This window comes from Anticarsia gemmatalis, chromosome 7 (assembly GCF_050436995.1).
Source record: "Anticarsia gemmatalis isolate Benzon Research Colony breed Stoneville strain chromosome 7, ilAntGemm2 primary, whole genome shotgun sequence".
NCBI classification, from domain to species: domain Eukaryota; kingdom Metazoa; phylum Arthropoda; class Insecta; order Lepidoptera; family Erebidae; genus Anticarsia; species Anticarsia gemmatalis.
In genome coordinates this window covers 10,545,057-10,563,892 of record NC_134751.1, presented here as the reverse complement: position 1 = coordinate 10,563,892, position 18,836 = coordinate 10,545,057, and the positions used below count along the sequence as shown (strand labels likewise).

The 18,836-nt window shown below is 38.6% G+C and overlaps 1 protein-coding gene across 1 annotated transcript; it reads right to left on the bottom strand.

The window, feature by feature from the left end:
• Nucleotides 1–890: 890 nt before the first annotated feature.
• Nucleotides 891–14,807, bottom strand: arr (low-density lipoprotein receptor-related protein 6). Its single transcript, XM_076116368.1, has 23 exons — nt 14,488–14,807; nt 13,689–13,912; nt 13,208–13,398; nt 12,698–12,988; nt 12,288–12,472; nt 11,759–11,988; nt 11,316–11,486; nt 10,769–11,002; nt 10,509–10,650; nt 8,857–9,021; nt 8,296–8,440; nt 8,032–8,159; nt 7,476–7,629; nt 7,017–7,291; nt 6,481–6,717; nt 6,101–6,239; nt 5,731–6,006; nt 5,216–5,398; nt 4,752–5,105; nt 4,515–4,673; nt 4,241–4,352; nt 3,873–4,111; nt 891–3,449 (listed from the first exon to the last, which is right to left on the bottom strand). The coding sequence occupies exons 1-23, from the start codon at nt 14,576–14,578 to the stop codon at nt 3,224–3,226; spliced, it is 4,551 nt and encodes a 1,516-aa protein (XP_075972483.1). The 5' UTR covers nt 14,579–14,807; the 3' UTR covers nt 891–3,223.
• Nucleotides 14,808–18,836: the final 4,029 nt, after the last annotated feature.

Below are 18,836 nucleotides of genomic sequence, written 5' to 3'. Positions count from 1 at the left end.
TCCTCGATAAATGGGCTATCTAACACTGACATAATTTTTCAAATTGAACCAGTAGTTCCTGAGATTAGCGCGTTCAAACAAACAAACAAACAAACTCTTCAACTTTATAATATTAACTAGCTGACCCGCGCAACTTCGCTTGCGTCACATAAGAGAGAATAGGTCAAAATTTTACGCGTTTTTGTAGCGTTTTTCAATGTTACTCTGCTCCTATGGGTCATAGCGTGATGATGATAATAATATATAGCCTATAACCTTCCTCGATAAATGGGCTATCTAACACTGAACGAATTTTTCAAATCGGAAAGTTCCTGAGATTAGCGCGTTCAAACAAACAAACTCTTCAGCTTTATAATATTAGTATAGATTAGTATATTAGTATAGATAATATAATAATATAGATATGTCTTTATTTTTCTTATTCAATTAATGATATCATTAACCTAGATGAAATTATAAGACATCAACATAATATACAGCCGTTTTGGAGATATGATACTTAAAAGTCTCAAAATTGAGCCGTTTTTGTACCAGAGCGGGTGAAATTAACTGGCTATTCTTAAATATTTACTCAGTTTTGTATGCTGTGTGTCTCATTACAGTTTGGCTAGAGCATATTAACTGAAAACTGCGGTGATGATTTTCAGGAATTAGGGTTCTTATATCATCTTTTGCAAAACTGTGACTGATATGTCGTGTGTTTGTTTTTAAACTTTTTTACGGGTCCGGTTCACCTTTCTTTCGCTGGTCAAATTTTATCTTATTCAAAGTAACTTCCCAAATAGTTCGGTATTCTAGTGTCTTATCAAAATTAAAGATAAGAACAAAAGGGACGATGTCTTGATAGGAATTTCTTGGTGGATTGACAATAAATAAATAAAACAATATAGTAACAGGTACAAAAGTTTTATTATAAAAATCTCACAATCAGTCAGTTTAAAATTTTATAAGAATCGAAATAATTATTTATTTTATCAGCTACTTAAACTATTTATACAACAAATTAGGATAAATGCAAGCATTGATGGCAGCTGCGAATGATCACATAATGACGAGTGCGAATTTGTGCGAAGGCAATATTAATCTAAGAAAAATTAAAAGGAAAAGTTATTTGGTATGGTAAATTAACTTTAGTTTAAACGTTTTTCTATTCTTTACTTTGCGCAAACGTCGTTTATTGTCAAACGATCTGTGACAATTTACTGTTATTATAATAATATTGCATTTGAATAATTATGTAACTGCGATGGGAATGATTTTAAGTGTTTCGCGTCGTAAACGAACGTTAAGTTACATGTGTTGAGTTAAACATAAATTAATTCAATTGTAATCAGATACATACTTAAATATTATTATTTGATATAATTTATACGTCGTCGATAATACTGACAATCAACAACATGACTATCTACCTCTTTACAGAGATCTGTCTGTTATTTTATTAACCAATTATAATTTTTTATATTTTATTTAATATCGTCATTAGCCGCCATGTAGTGAAGTTTTTCGGCTGCACTGTGTAACATGTTTAGCTGCCCGTTTAACAAGACGCAATTTCTATATTGTAAGACATAACTACACATTGCAATCGGGATATGTCACAATTCAAAAACATCTCGGCAGGATAACATAAAAATATTTTTAACATACGAATTTGAAATAGATACGGGTCTTGCACGGGTCCTACACATAGGGATAATGTGTAATCAAATTAGGTTTATAAAAAATTGTAAGATGATAAATCATCTGAATAACAAGCCCATGATGACGAAACAAGACTATCAATATGTTTGTAACTTATTAATAATAGTTAATATATTTATTGATTAATTACATCATAAAAATGTTTACAAAAATGTATTTACAAGTGAAGTAGAAACACATATAATTAATGACAAATGTTAACTAGACGACAACAGTATTATTAAGTACCTAGTGCATTTGTAACACTTGATATGTTAATTTTCGACTTTGAAAATTATAAGCCATAAATTGCCAAGCCATAATAAAAAGTAAACTTGGCCGAGGACAGACTGTAAGAAAACGTGCTATGGGTCAATTAGTACTATAAGTTTGTTAAGATTATCATAATTCGATGTGTTTATACTTAGATCTTAAATTATTATATTACAAATAACAGAGATTTATTCTTATATCTATAATTGAGGCACGAACAGTGAAATAGCACCAAATCGAAATTTCACATGTCATTGTATCAACATTTTCCGCCCCTCACAACTTAATGTTGACTCATAGAGAAATGAATAATTTTATTATCAACGTCACGTAATGCACGTGTAGTTCTCAAATATCCATATTTGATACATGTTACATACATATTGGTCGATAAGAGTTGTTTCATATTTAGTACTGCATATTGTACAGCACAGAAGATAGTTCTAGATCAGACACCTGTTTATCTTTGTTTCACAGGAATTACATAATTAGGGGCGTATCGATACTCTGAAGTGAACTATTGACAATGGACACATTTAAAGGTAACACTAGGTATAAGATATTTTTTTAAATAAGTATGTTATATTTTTAATCGAGAACTTACAATATTATGTGAGTAGTAGGGGACCAGCAATAAATACCACAGTTTCTGTACATGCTTTTCATAATAACGCAATAAATTTAGCACTTTTAACAATTACTGTATTAATTTACTATTTCTATTTAAGTCTATCTACAGGATTTTAATTAATAACAATAATGTAAACTATTTTCAATTCAACAAGTGTTGCAATCTGTACCAATTTTACAAAGCAAAAACATATTTTTTTGTTTGTTTGTCCTTCCTTCGTTGTTTCACACCCAAATGATTAAGCAATTTTGATACTGTTTGGTATTGGGGATAGGACAAATGCTACCCCTTTCAAAATAAACCACAGGGTTGTGGATGAAGATATTATAAGTTAATAGTTTTTAACTTTATTCGACTCATAGCTGGCACAAATATAATAGTTTATTTCAGCTACATAGTATAATTATGGCATAAGATTACCCGTTCCAAAATGATCAATACGGTAACCATTCGGTTTCAACTCGTTTCGTTGCCGTTTAAATCTCTACTTTTAAGGCAGTAATTACTCCTACAGAGATCGACAAATAAAATGATTGCGTCGTAAGTGGCACAATTTTGACCTTCAGTTATAAAACGGTACACGGTACTTTTATAATAAAAATAAACGTTTTTACCAGTAATTTAGTCGAGTCGCGCTCAGTACAGCAGCGGCGCGGGGGACGGCGGCGGCGCGCGGGCGGCGGGCTCGGGCTCGGACTCGCAGGCGTCCGTGGAGGCCGGCGTGGGCGGCGGCGGCCGGTTGCTGGCGCGGTAGTGGCGGTAGGCGCGGCGCCGCGGGGCCGCGCCGTCGCTGCCCGTGGCCGGCGACGGCGGCGGGTTGGCCGTGGGCCGCGGGTAGCGCGCGCAGCTGCTCTCCGACGTGCTGCGGGAGCGACCACACGTTAGGCGGTGTGGGAACGAGGAGCGTAGTCGAGACTGTACACATGAAGGCGCCCATCAGACGCGCGCTCTCAGAATATCATCCGAACGCGCGCTGCGCAGGCGCTAATTGCTAGCTTGTAGAAACGTCCACGGCTAAGTAGTATGGAGACTCTCGTTCGTGAAATGAGTTCGAAGCGCGCCGTCTGTACGCTTACGTCGAAACGAGCGAAACGTCGAAAACGACGAACTAGGATAAGCGCTCGGTCCGTTCGAGCGGAGCGATATATATTATATCAGTTCATTCAGTAGTTTTAGTAAAAACTTTTGAATGCAGTAGTTAAATAAAATAACACGTTTGTTTGCTCGCAGGGATCAATGATATCCGAAATATGAAAGCGGTTCTCCCCCCGCCTCTTATACTCACTCGGTGGTGCTGGCGCCGAGCGGGCGCGCGCGCTCGGGCTCGCGCTTGGTGGCGACGAGCGCGCGCGCGGCGGGCGGCACGCGCAGCGGCGACAGCGGCGAGGCGCGGCGCGGCGCGGGCGGGCGCGCGGCCCGGCGCCAGCGCCGCAGCGCCGCCCACGCCGCGCCCAGCCCGCCCGCCGCGCCCACGATCGCGCCGCACACCACGAACGCGTTCGACTGCCGCGCGCCGCTCACCACCTGTCGCCGAACGACGTACGTTTAGGGACCGACCGATTCTCTCGTATACTATTCGGATATACGAACGTATACGGCGAACGAAAATTATAAAAATCAGAGGAGTGAAGACGGTAAATTAGCGAGACTGACTTGGTCCTTCTGCGCGTAGCCGCAGGTGGCGACCGCTTCGTCGGAGCCGTCCTCGCAGTGCTGGCGTCCGTCGCACAGCAGCCGCGCCGCCAGGCACAATCTCTCGTCACATCTGGTGACGACGACGAGAAGCGTATTAAACGTTTATGTCCAATAAATTTTTTTTTCGCTAATTAGGATCAAACGCAGTTATATACTAGCGTCGTCGACTACTTAGTCAACATTAGAATAGAAATATTCTCGAAAACGAGCACTTTTAAATCGCGCGACGTACCTAAACGCGTCCGGTAGAGGAGCTCGTTCACAGTAAGCGCCGGAGTCGCAGGCGCCCAGCGCGGCCGCACACGAGCCGTCGGCGCAGCGCAGCCCCGCCACGCACGCGCCGCACTCGCTCTCGTCCGCGCCGTTCTCGCAGTCCTTCTGTCCGTCGCACCTGAACAAAGATCGGCACCGGTCAGTATCGCTCGGCGGAGGGTCGCGCGGGGCGAGCGCGGGTCCCGGCGGGACTCACTTCCAGTGCAGCGGGATGCAGCGCGGCTCGGGCGCGGCGGCGTCGCACAGGAAGCGGTGCGGCGCGCAGGCGCGGGGCGCGGCGCCGCAGCCCAGCGCGCAGCCGCACGCGCCGCCCGCGCCGCACGCGCCCGGCGCGCCGCCGCACGCGCCGCCCAGGAAGCAGGGGTGCGCGCGCTCCAGGCGCGGCACGTGGCGCGCGGCCACGAGGCGGGCCACGTGCGCCACGGGCGCGGCGGGCGCCTCGCGCCGGTGCAGCGCCACGCGCATGAGCGCGCGCTCGCCGCCGCTGAAGTACACCCAGCCGCCGTACGTGGCCAGCGTGCCGGCCCAGCCGCCCTGCCACACGACGCGTCTGAAACGTTAAACGCGCCCCGGTCAACTCGGTCGCTCGCGTTCGAAGGTTCCTGCGCGTCGAAAACGATCTATATTATCGGATGCGCTTCCGAGATTGCGTCGACTCACTTGTTGGAGGCGTCGAGATCGACCGCGTGTATCTGCCTGTTGACGGCCCAGTACACGGTGCCGGTGGTCTGGTCGACGGTGAGCGCGGTGGCGTTGCTGGCCCGCGCCAGTTCCGTGCGGGACGTTCCGTCGACGTTGGCGCGCATGATGACACCGAGACCCGCGTCGTTCCATATCAGATATCTGAATACCAATTTCATTTTCGTTACGAAGTTATTGATAGCCGAGTGGTATAAGTTACGCAAGTGGTTGAAGGTTCGAAACCGAGACAACACCGACTTTCGAAGTTATATGTGTAATAGAAATAATTATCACTTATTCCAACGGTGACGGAAAACATCTTGATGCAATCTTGCATGCCTGAGAGTTCTAAAGAACAGTTTTGAAGAACTTATTGCATCAAAATGTTTTACGATTTTCAACTCTTACTATTATCTTGATGCTATAATTATACTCAAGCGAAACGTGTGATTGTAAAATGGTAGTAAAATAACATTATATCTCTTTAATTATACCTTTTTGTCTGATGAAAGGCCAAGTGGCGCGGCATCATATTGTCGCCTCTCAAAATCACTCCTGAGGACGAGTTATTGTCGATAGAAGTAGCATTAATGGAGTCTGTATCGGCACACGTCCAGTACAAGGCCCGTCCGAGGACGTCGAGAACCATGTGAAACGGTCTGGTGAGACCAGTGACAACGGTGGTGGCGTCAGTTACAGCAGAAGTGACGGAGTAGGATATAGGCACTCGCCGTATAGAGTGGGAGTCTTCATCCATCCAATAGAGGTGTCTGGAATGAATATTTTGTTTTGTTAATCGTTTCGGTTCATCTTTCGTCATATTATTATTAAGGCAAAAAAGTTCGGTAAAGCGATGATACTTACTTGTTTAAGGGGTCGTAGTCAATAGTTTTGACATTTTTGAGTCCTGTCAGCGGTATGTAAGCGTCGTTACATTCTCCATTAGCCACTACTATTCGGCCTATTGCGTTCTTTTGGGCGAACAGTAAAAATTCTTCGGGTTCTGTAACAGCCACGTCCACATAAATCGATGAATATATAAAAAGAAATGGAAGAGAGAATCAGAAAAGGAAAAAATACAATATACATATTTGAATTACGTTATAAATCGCCGTTTTTCCAAACCTAGCTACTTATTTTAATAATTGTAACGAAACATGTTCAGATATGAACAGCGACAGGATCGTTCCGTCACCGGGAGGTGCGAGCCAGTGGACAGTGAGCAGTGAGAGTGCGGCACGTACCGGCGCAGGTGAGGTTGTCGCGCGCCAGGCGGTAGTGCGCGGGGCAGGCGCAGCGGTAGGCGGGCGCGGCGCCGGGCGCGGCCAGGCACAGGTGCGCGCAGCCGCCGTTGTCGGCGCCGCACTGCGTGGTGGCCGCGCGCCAGCGCCCGAACACCTTCAGCTCCGAGATGTACTCCACGCCGCTGTGGATCACCTTGCGCGACCCGCCGTCCGACTTCGATGCGGATTCCACCGTACCTAATTATTACGAATGGATCGTATCAACGGGAACGGTGTAGTTTCAAAATAGAAAAGGATATTTTGGTATATTTTCTGCCTAATACGCATATCAGTTTGTTTTGGCCTTGAAGGATTAAACTTGCCGTATGCGAATGTTGCGAATGTGGTTTGTCCATATTGGCATCGAAGATTTTCATAGTGAGTTAAAATACAGTAAAATTAAAGCAAACGCGTCACGATGCGGGGGAATGACATTATCGAAGGGAGCGAGATAAAAATAAATGTTTAGACTGTAGGAACTAAACTAGCGTACTTACCGATGTTCCAATCGCCCCAATATATTTTATCGTTATGTAGAGCCAAGGTATAAGGCATAGACACATTATTGACTAGAATCTTTCTTCCTGTTCCGTTTAGGTAAGCAAACTCTATGGCAGGCGGGTCTAAAGCGGCCCAGTATATGGCACGTTTCTCGTAGTCTATGGCCAGAGAGTGAACTTTCCCCACTTGTTCTATGAGAATGGTTGGAGAAGAACCGTCCATTCCGGCACGTTTTATGCTCTTCGAACCCAATTCTGACCAATACATGAAGCTGTAATAATAAAGAGTAATAAAATAATATGTAATTGAATATGACAAAAAAGTTAGATAAAGCGTAAAGCTGGTTTCGTAGCAGTTACGCAGTCCATATGTGCCTCCCAGTGACTAAGATAAAATGGCTAGTTTGAAGTTGTGCTACGATTGCACAAAAAATAATGGTACAGTTTTTTACTTACCCTCTCTTAGGGTCCAGTACAATGCTCTTAGGTTTCTTGAGCCCTTGCCAAATGAGTGCTCGTCGACTGGAGCCGTCTAACCTCGCTACTTCGATACGTTGCGTTGCCGTGTCAGTCCAGTAGATGTTCTGTGCCGACCAGTCTATAGCTAGACCTAGGGAATACGACATGATTAATTATTATACCTAGTCACTTTAACATCAGATGACGAAGATTTTTTTAAGGGTACCTATTAAAATATGATGGATTTAAGGGGGTTTTTCAGTATGAAGATAATTATTTTCCGTACAATTCCCATGTCCACATTTCTTTTAACAGTTTAAAAAAGTAGGTTTTTTTTCCGGGATATTATTATAATCTATGAATCTAGTTAATCCCAAGTTTCAGGCGGTTTCGTATTAATTAGTAAAGTTGGTAGAGAATATTGTTCATTGGTTAACCTAACTTAGCATTAGAAAAACAAGATTTTGACCCGTAATAATATGAGTGTTAATGATTGAGAAGTCAGTCATAATGTCAAAATTTAAATCGAATTTCAAATGTCAATAAATCTTACCTTCAACTAGACCCATCCATTCGAGAACTTTTTCCATATTAGATCCATTTATAGAACATCTGTTGATAGTTTTCGTCTTACTGTCCGACCAGTACAATTTAGATCCAGACACATGTACAGCTAATGCACTGGAATTATTATAAACATTTAATTTGACTTTGATTTTTATTTACAAATTGCCTCCAGCTTGTTGAGCGATAGTGGCAGTCAAAGTGGCCATAAACATTTTGAATATTTGTGACCAAAGTTGTTAAGTTTTTTTACCTGACTTCCTTCAAGTCCTTTAGCGGTAACACAGCGTCGTTGCCTTCGTTTTCAATACTTATATGTCCAATAACGTTCTTGCGGCTGTACACTAGAAATGCGTCCGGTTCAACACAAGTTTTCTTATCTTTTCCCAGTTCTAAACCTAAAATGTTACAATTATGTGTAAGTTTTGATGCTAAATGAAGATCTCACTCACAACTTGTAGTGCTTTGTGTAGTATTATAAATGATAACAATGTGGTTTTCCAATATAAAGTAGCTGTATCAAACCGGCTACCGTCAGTTTAGTTTGTTAAAATATCTATCTATACTAATATTATAGAGCTGAAGAGTTTGTTTGTTTGAACGCGCTAATCTCAGGACCTACTGGTCCGATTTGAAAAATTCTTTCAATCTTAGATAGTCCATTTATCGAGGAAGGCTATAGGTTATATCATCACGCTACGATCAATAGGAGCAGAGTACTATGTTACAAAAACGGGGAAATTTTTGACCCATTCTCTCTTATTTGACGCAAGCAAAGGTGCGCGAGTCAGCTAGTTAGTAATAATACACATACCTAAAGGACAAGTGCAGACATAATGTTCTGGAGTATTGAAGCAGAGATGCGAGCAGCCGCCGTTGTTCTCCGCGCACTGGTTCCAGCCGTATGAGTCACCCAGCCTAAATGCTTTGACTCCCATCATGTTCGCCATTTGTTCTACCACTGGTTGCCTTTCTAGACCTAGGAAGTGTCGAAGTTAGAAAATAGAACGCACGCGATGTACAGCAAGAATATTTGTGTAGTCATATTATTATAATTATCAGTTAATATCTTCAGACTACAAAATTGAAAACATTATTAGCTGGTACCGAAATATCTCAAATTTGATTTGCAATGTAATAGGTATATAGACATATAAACTTGACAGACTTGTTTCTTTGAATGTAGAAACACTAAACCTACTTTTGCTTTTTGTTTCAACTACCATGCACACGTCAATAATGTTCTCACTAACATGCAGGTCATGAGAAGATTCTAAGCATTTATAGAATATCCTATGCCATCAAAAACATTCTGTAAAAAACTCAAGTCTCGCCGTAAAAAGTTGTGAGATCTATATAATACCAAGTCGATTAATCTATTTAGTCTCTACTTAAAGGACCTTATGTCTCAAGTTATTACGTATGTTATTATCATGCCAATTTAGAAATAAATACCTTTAAAACAAATAGACCGATCTGGCCATCGCATGATTTGATTATTAGTATGTATCACACTACACAGCACGACGAGGTGTTAATGCTTCTGAAATGTTAATGGCGAATTTGTGTTTTCTTGCGATGACCAAGTCGATCTATTTGTTTTAAAGGTATTATTTTTTAAATTGGCATGATAATAACATACGTAATAACTTGAGACATAAGGTCCTTTAAGTAGAGACTAAATAGATTAATCGACTTGGTATTATATAGATCTCACAACTTTTTACGGCGAGACTTGAGTTTTTTACAGAATGTTTTTGATGGCATCTCACTTCTTTTTGTAGAGCGAACATAAGTCCAATTTGTATGGAAAGACTTTTTTTTTTCATAATTCAACATATTTTCCTATGGGAATGTTGTTCAGTTTCATGAGCTAAACACCCTTACCTACCCTATACCCCCTCCCGTTATGCCTCATATAGTAGGTACCTATTTACACCTATTTATTTTATTTTCTACAGTAATAATAATTCATTAACTGCAAATGTAACCTTGTAATCTTATACATTTATATGGGATTACAAAGTTATTGTTGCAGTTGGTGTATTTAGAAAACTGGACCGAAATTAAAAAATATTTGATTTTTCCCATGATTAAGACACTAAACCCTATTTGTATTCTAAATTTTAAGCTTCTAAATCTGCTAGAAGTACCTTAGACTTTTGATGATCGGTGAGTCAGTGAGTCAGTGAATCAGTGAGTGACAAAATTCAAAATTTTAACAAGTTGTCATTCTTAAACTACTGGTTCAAATTGACTGAAATTTAAAATATACCGTGTTTATACAATGACTGATTAGTTGCTGAAAATCCAGGCTTCTTGTTTTATCCACAACGAAATTATAGGGGTGTCAAAAATAGCCCGAATTGCTTCGAGAAAAGGATGTTACGGCCGTGCCGCTTTTTTTTTGCTCGACTTGCGGGGGCACTTCCGTGCCCCCAGATTACTTAGAGTTATAATATTAACCTGTATTTTTATTTATTCTATCTAGAGTTCGTTTCTGCATATCAGTCCAGTACAGGTGTTCTCCCAGTAGAGTAAGACCGAAGATGTGCAATATTTCACTGTTGTGCAACTCTCGCCTTTCTGTTCCGTCCATGTTACACACCTAGAAGCAAACATTCGTTAACTAACCTATTATACAAAGATTACTCTTTATTTACCACATAATTTGAGGTACAATATTAGGGCAAGTAATATTTTTGCAGAAATGAAAAAGTTAATACCTCAATCTTGTGTGTTCTAGCGTCGCCCCAGTATAGTTTGTTATTAACAGTGTCCAGGGCGATACCGTTCGGCCAAGCGAGTTTCTCCGATACAAGTAACATTCGTCCACTACCATCCAAGTTGGCCCGTTCAATCTTAGGCTTCTTTTCGTTCCAGTCGGACCAAAACATCCAGCCGGCTGTCGGATGTAACGCTATGGCGCGAGGATCTAACAGTTCGTTGTGGATAATCACCTACAATGTTATAATAATATTTAAAAAATTATAAAAACGTTGGACATATTTGTTTAGAAGTAACACAATATAATGACTCTGATGTGATTTCTTTGCTAACTTAAATTTACTAGTCGTACATAGAACCCAACCTGGACTTAGCCAGTATAGTGAACTAAAGGTCCTACCACTCCCTCATTCCGGGAGTGGACCCTTGCCCAGCAGTGGGACATTAGTTGGTCCAATTTATTTTATATTTATATTATAATATTATAATTGATTGAAAATCGGATGGATTAAGCTGATCTTGTTTTATCTGGATGATTTATATTACCTTCCTAGAGCTGCCATCAAGTCTGGCTACATTGATAGTGTCTGTTGCAGGGTCTGTCCAATAGATGTTTCTAGCTAATGGATCAATAGCGATGCTGTCAGGCACCCCAGTACTGTGGATCACTACTGTTTGTTCACTGCCGTCCAGGCGCGCTCGCGATATGGTTTTAGCCTGATAAAAAAACAATAATTGTAACTTTTTTCCAGCATGTTATACACTGCAGTTTACTTAACAGTACCTACAATCCTCATAGAGTATGAGAAAGATAATATGAGGTTGTTAGAACTATGTATGAATAATATAAATCAATTTATGTATTGCACACTTTAATAACGAGGATATAATAATGTAGGATTTTAGTCTAACATAGGAGAAAACTTTGGAGATCGAAACACATATAATTTTTTTTACAGTGGGGCACATTATGTAAACAAATAACTCACCGAACTATCAGCCCAATAAATATACTCATTCTTAGGATCAAAATCCACAGTGAGAGCTCTCTTCAAGTCTTTCAGAGGGAGTGTGTAAGGTGTAAAGTCAGGAGAGTCTAGTGATATCTTCGATATGGCCGAGCGTTGTGCGACAATGAGCAGGGACTGTGGGCTATTATAGCAGGTGGTGTTGCTGTTCTCCTTCAACTTTGAGCCAGTTGGACAGGCACATTGATAGCCTAAAAGCAAAAAAAGTAAGATTAGATTTTTTAGTTTTGAATCTTTTTAGATAAAAGGTTGTCTTGTTTTATTACATAAAGGCTCTTTAGTAGTTAATACACACAGTGATTTATCTAGTGAGGAACTTAGGACAGCAATCTTAAAGCTGCCATTTCCAGCAATGGCTTTTCTTCATATTTATTTAGTTGTTATTTTCAAAGCTCCATTGACTTAAATGTATTATTTGTTATTCTGGTTATTTCGACACTAAATAACTTATTCTATACTATCAATTAATATAAATTAGCTACACAATTACCTGGTGGTTTTGGTGACAGCAAGCAAAGATGTGAACAGCCTCCATTGTTGACTTTGCATGGGTAATCGCCCGTAGGCATTAGTTGTCTACTTCCATCATATACTTTAAGGTCCACAGGCACTGGGTCAGACTTTATCAGCTCTTTCATTGGACCATTTGTTGATATATCCCAAGTATGAATTGACCTGAATGGTAAAAGTTCATTAAAGACTTTACAAAATATTTATAATCAAAGAATTTGATTAATTTTTAATACTACTCCATTACACAAATTTCCAAACAAAAATGCAATAGAATATTTTTTTTGTCAAAGGCTAATTAGTGACAGTATTATTTTATGTAAGACTAATAATAAAATTAATGAAGATAATAATTAATTTGAAAAGAATTTATCAGTTATTAATAATTACCATGTTTTCCAATCAGTCCAATATAGTTTGTTATTATAAAAAGCAAGAGCATATGGATACACAAGATCTTCCTTGACAACACTCTTCCTTTTCTCTCCATTGAAGTCAATAACATCAACAAAATGCAACTTAGCGTCAACCCAATAAATTAGGTTCTTGTCATAGTCTATTGTGATACCATTGGGCCAGAAAATATTCTCTTTGACAATAATTTTACGAGTCGTAGGATCACCATTCATTCCGGCCCTTTCGATTTTGGGCACCTCACCCCAGTCAGTCCAAAACATTAAACTGCAAAAAGAGGAACAGATGTTTTGATGTCAATGTACTTCCTATTTGATACATACAGAAATTGAAATAAAAATATAGCCTATAGGATAAGTTTTGTTATGAATTGATGAAAGGTCAGTATACTTATTCATACATACATACAAAAAATTGTGCCTCCTAGTAGAGACAAGAGAAAAGAATTAAATACTTATTCATATTAATCATTGCACTAATACATACCCTTCTTTAGGAACAACAGCAATGGCTCTGGCTAAATCCACTTCGGACCAGAATAATACTTTTCTATATTTCTGTTTTATACTAATAACTTCTATCTTATTAGTCTCTCCATCTGTCCAGTATATTTTATCTGTATACCAGTCTATGGCTATACCTGTAGGTGTAATTAACCCTTCGGAAACTATTCTAACCTGAAAGTACAATCAATTATTAATGTGAGAACATTATTAAAACAAATGCCAATGGCTACCCTCCGTTGCAACAAACTATAACATTCTGCTAATATGTCATTTCTTAAACTTACCATACTTATACTAAATGGGAGTACCTAATTGGCCAAAAGCAATGTAAACAGACAACTATAAGCCATAGCTATAGCTATATTTTATAGCTTTTAATTTGATGATTTGTTTCACAAGGGGCTTTTTGACACAACAAACAGATACTTCAAACAAGTAAGTGAACATATAAATATACTCACTTTTTCTCCCACATGGGTTTCATTATAGCTCATACATTGTATCAATTCTGCAGTTTGATCTGACCAGCAAATGAGATCTTTACTGTGCAAGAAGTCTACTGCAGACCCTTGTTCCAGGCCTTTGACTATGGTGTTCACTTTACTGAGTTTTGATGTATTCGCTACTCTTATATCTGATGCTGTAGAATATAACAATATAGGATTGCTCACTACTGAATAGTAACCTGTAAAAATTAAACATTTCATTAGTGCATCTTTAAATTCCTCAACTGTCACAATGGATTTTGTAAATATAAACAATTTAATTTACTACCTACAGAAATGATTTGCAATTAGTATCGTTATTAACACATATAAGCCATTATTCCTGCTCATCACTAGGTAGGTTTATTTATTATATCTTAATCTTTTTGATAAGGCTTAGGATTAGGATTTATGCATTTTTAATACTTGAAAACTTTATAACTTGATTGATCTACTCGTGTTGCTAAATGCTTACAAACTATTCATAAATGCCTTTCGTTTGCTTTAACTACTGCTATATATCTCAGACACGGCCAGAAACGCAAACACAAATGTTGTTGTTTAGGTCTAAAATAGAAGAAGGTTAGGAAATTATTATATGTTATGATATTACTCCACAAATACGCGCAAGCACGAATTTATCAGTTGGAAAGGACTAGCTTAAAAGCAATAAATTATAATTCATGAAGGTTGTCACTAAGTTGTGAGTTATTTCTGCCGTGTGTATAGAGGAGTTCGAATTGAAAATACTTCTTATAAAATCATGTAAACTGACCTCTTAGCTGCAGGAACATTAATAAACAAAACACATTCATAACATTTTGAATTATTTTGTCGGCGTGAAGAATTCTTCGGCGTTTCGTCATAATGAAAACAAATGCACGTCAGTCGTCGTAACTTTCATGTGTTTATTTCAATGTAACGTTATAGTATAATCATTTAGATTAAATAAGGCACAGTTTTAAAACAAGCACAACACACTATTCTAACTCCCATGAATAACTTTAATATTTTGATTATATTCTCAAACAATGGCTCTCAAAGATCAACAAAGACAGATTAAAAAACCTGTATAGCCGTCGGGCGAGACGAGTCAACGGCATCGTTGAGAGAGCATGAGACTTTTTCACACCGGTGTTGCCAGAGTATATAACTATTTACAAGACATTTATTGAGATACATTTTCAGTTTGTTGATGCTATGTTATTTAAATTTAACACGAAGTGTGTAACTGTATGAATGAGTAAAGCGAAAAAAGTATTCCAGTTAAGTTACCCTATAGATAAGTACCTTACCCGCAGTAGAGACCAGCCGTAAAAGTAGGTAGAGATTTGACTCTTTTACAAACATATTATTTTGTAATTATATAACACCGACTGCCTCCATGGCGCAATGGTTTAGGTCGTCACGCCGCTACCATTGCACCAGGAGGTCGTGGTTTCGATGCCCATACGGAACAATTATTTGTGCGATCCACAAATATTTGTTTAGGGTCTGGTTGTACTTTCTGTCCGTTGTATGTTTGTAAAAGTCCCCGCGACACAAGAGCAATTCTTAGTGCGAGAGTTGTCTTTTTAAAAGATAAAACATCACGTCGATTTTGTCCGAAGCCTGAAGATTGGGGCAGAGATACATGTTAGTCCTCGGTAACAGGCTGCGAGTCCATTGGCATTGTATCAGGTAGGTAGCTACATTCGAAGAACAATAATTGGAAGTACCCAAAAGCGTTTGAATTGGGCCTGACCTGAGAATTAAAGAGACTATTAAGGCAGATTATGTATGTAAGTAGCTACCTACTTATGTAAGAACAGATAAAAAGAAGATTACCTACCTTCTTTATATCTCTATATCTATACTTTAATAAGGCGGATTACTATTAGGCTGGTTTCACAGCTGTCCCTGTATGGGTGGTACGAGTGGCTTTCAAGGACAGCCCTTATAATATATTGCTGTTTGTTTGACGCTGAAAAAAAAAACACAGATCTGTATCGGATCTTATTATTAATAAATTGAAATAAAAGTATCTTCATTTATACCTTCTTTTTTATATTTTTTATTCATAACTCGGTGGGTGTTGTTATACAGAGTTGATAAAAGTGATGGGCTATGAAAGGAACTACCTTAAATGGTGAAGATAGCTTCATTCCCTGAAGGGAAACATGCTTGTATATAGCAAACAAGTTAAATATTTTACTGCATTTGAAGATTAGTGCTACATAATATCACGTATAGATATGTATATCTGTTAACTCTGTTTTAAGCGAAAGATACCTAACAAACAATAGGTAGGAACAAGTATAGCTACTAAGCGCTCTATTATCCGAACACGCTACACGCCATATCCAGAGCATAGAACGTGGTTCACTAAATAGCGGTTGTTTCGATTTGGCTCGCTGCGAAATTGACTTGATCACCAACAATAACAACTAAGTACCGCACAATTCAATGCAGCCGCAGCTCGGCTGCGCTGCCGTTTAATGCAAAACTTGTTCCAACATTGCCAATGAATAGTTCAACCCACCTAATATATTTGATTTAGATAGATTGTGATCGGGGACTGAAATGGATTGATACTTTTATTTAAAACGGACAAACGTGATTTCTCTCCCGATCTCTCTCGGATTTCCATCTGAAAGAGCGTATACCTATAACAATTTGTTTTACCACATGTTTCATTTCGATATTTATTATACATGCAAAACTCAGTCTGCCTGTTACATGAATATGTACCTACTTAGTCGAAGAATCGAGAGCAAATAACGGATTCTTTTTTTTAGGAACCAGCAATAATAATAATAATGGCACTCAAATAGGGGCTGAAGCTTTCTAAAGTTCGTGAGTGTAACAATAATTCAATTTAAGAATTCTTAAATTTGAATTTTCCTACCTTAATGTTTCCTTGTTATTATTATCATTGTGTGATATAAATTTATACAGGTACCTACGCAAAATCAAGAAATAATAGTTATTAATACCCACTCCAGTTTACAAGAATAGTTAGGGCTCCATCTACTTCCTAATTATGAATTTTAATATGTTTACCTTTAAGGAAGCAATAGTAGGTAATACCTATCAGGAAGGACTAATTGTTTTCGTAGTACCTAGTAGTAGTAGTAATGGCTGGATGTTCGTCGCATGGATTTGTAAAACAACAACCCACTATCAAATTCCTTGCAGAAATACTTAACACGGGACGAAGAGGATCAAAGTATCGACTTTTGAATTAGTATTCCAAAGAAGGATTTCGCGCCAGGTGTGACATAGAGAGGTGGGCTCGTGTTAGACGTGCTTAGATGTATTCCAGACAAAGCTTGCTAAGACTTGAACTAATTGGGGTAGATGAACCCATCCACAGGCAAACTAACTGTGATTTCAATGTCAAAGGACTCGTGGTAACACGACGCGGACGAAGACTTAGGTGCCGAAATTAAATGGAAGATAGGTACCTATTATACTTCTAGTTGAGATAATAACAATTTATCTACATATGTACTTTATCCAGAAGATTTAAATCTTTAAACGTAGAATTCATGGTATTATGCTAATCTAAATTTTTATAATGTATTTTAATTCTATTTTTATTTACACATGACAAACTTACTTTAATTTCAAATTAAGTATACATCTGTATTTCTAAACATAAATGTGTATTCATTGTTATGTAGAGTGTACGCTATTAGTCGAGTACGCGCCAAAATGACAGTGGCGCAGTGACTACGAAAACCGCACGTGTGCGGTAATTATTGTCATGCACTAATAATGAAATAAGCTCGGCCATTTTAGTGCATAGCTTATGATCACACATCTAATGGATTTGCACATAACTGCATGCAATGTTTAGTTAAGTCTCTACCGACTCGATTTAGGTCAACAAAATGTTGATATTAGCCAAATGGGGACCACATAAACTATTAACCTGGACCTGTACAAAGCAAAATTGTTTAAACAAGCACTTTATTCTAAAAGTTTAGGTGATCAGTACATCCAAGAATTTTCACCAAAGCTTTAAACAGTCTACTAGATTTGTGCTAATATTTTGGTGATATACTAAGTTTTGGCGTAAATACTATCTTCTCTTTGGTCTTCAGAACTAATAGTCTTAAATACATGTTTCATGAGTTATAATATATTTGTTATCTAAACTACTCTACTGACTAACTGCACCTCAAATGGAGCTCTGCTCGGAAAAATACACGGCGCTTTTGCTCTAATAGATTTTTTTGCTTCACAGCGACTGTACTAAAATTGCGTGATTATTTTGCCCATAATATTTCCCTCAACAAATGCTTAAAGCGATAACCGACGTGATTTGAATACCCGACCTCTGATTATAACTTAACAAAGAAAAAATATGTCAGTCATAATAATGAAGTAAACGAGCGAGTATGATGAAAAATTTGGGTATTCCCCCATTCATAAAGTGATTCAACCGTTGTGGATGATATTACATAGATAGGAGGTAGGTAATGGAGTGCCGAGTTCTCGTAATTTGTAAGGAGCTGAATTAAATTGCCTCCCGAATAATGATCCCGCCCTCGTGTTAATAAGGCGAAATCACGGAATACAGAAGTTCACGGGCGCTCACCGCGCGCTTGTATTTTTATTTAATGTGCCTCTAACTTGTGCCAGTTATTAAATCTAATTGTGTTGAGTTTGTCGACTTCGTTTGTTAAACACTGATTTCATTGTGGTTGAAACGGTTTGGTATTTATTATTAATGGCGCACGAAAATGTGATGATTTTCACGTGTAATTAAAGGCAGAATTACATGATTATTGTGTCGGTTTGTTTCCGAAACTAGTCATAGATTTTTACTCTCTGTACCATTGATAAATCTGGGGTGTCAATTTAATATAAATAATTTGATTCTGATTAAGGGCTGACTCAACTAGGATAATATTGCAGGATCTATGCTGATATATAAACCTTTTCTAGGAGAATTATCATCACAGAAGTAGCATCTCACAAATATACTTTCATTACTTATAAAGAAGATAGCATTCTTTACCTTAAAAAATTATGTAGCATTTTCTCAAAAGGCAAAAAACAACGATCTATTATAAATGCAACAACTGCAAGTTATAAAATGAGAAACATAATGACATGTGAAAAATAAGTATAAAG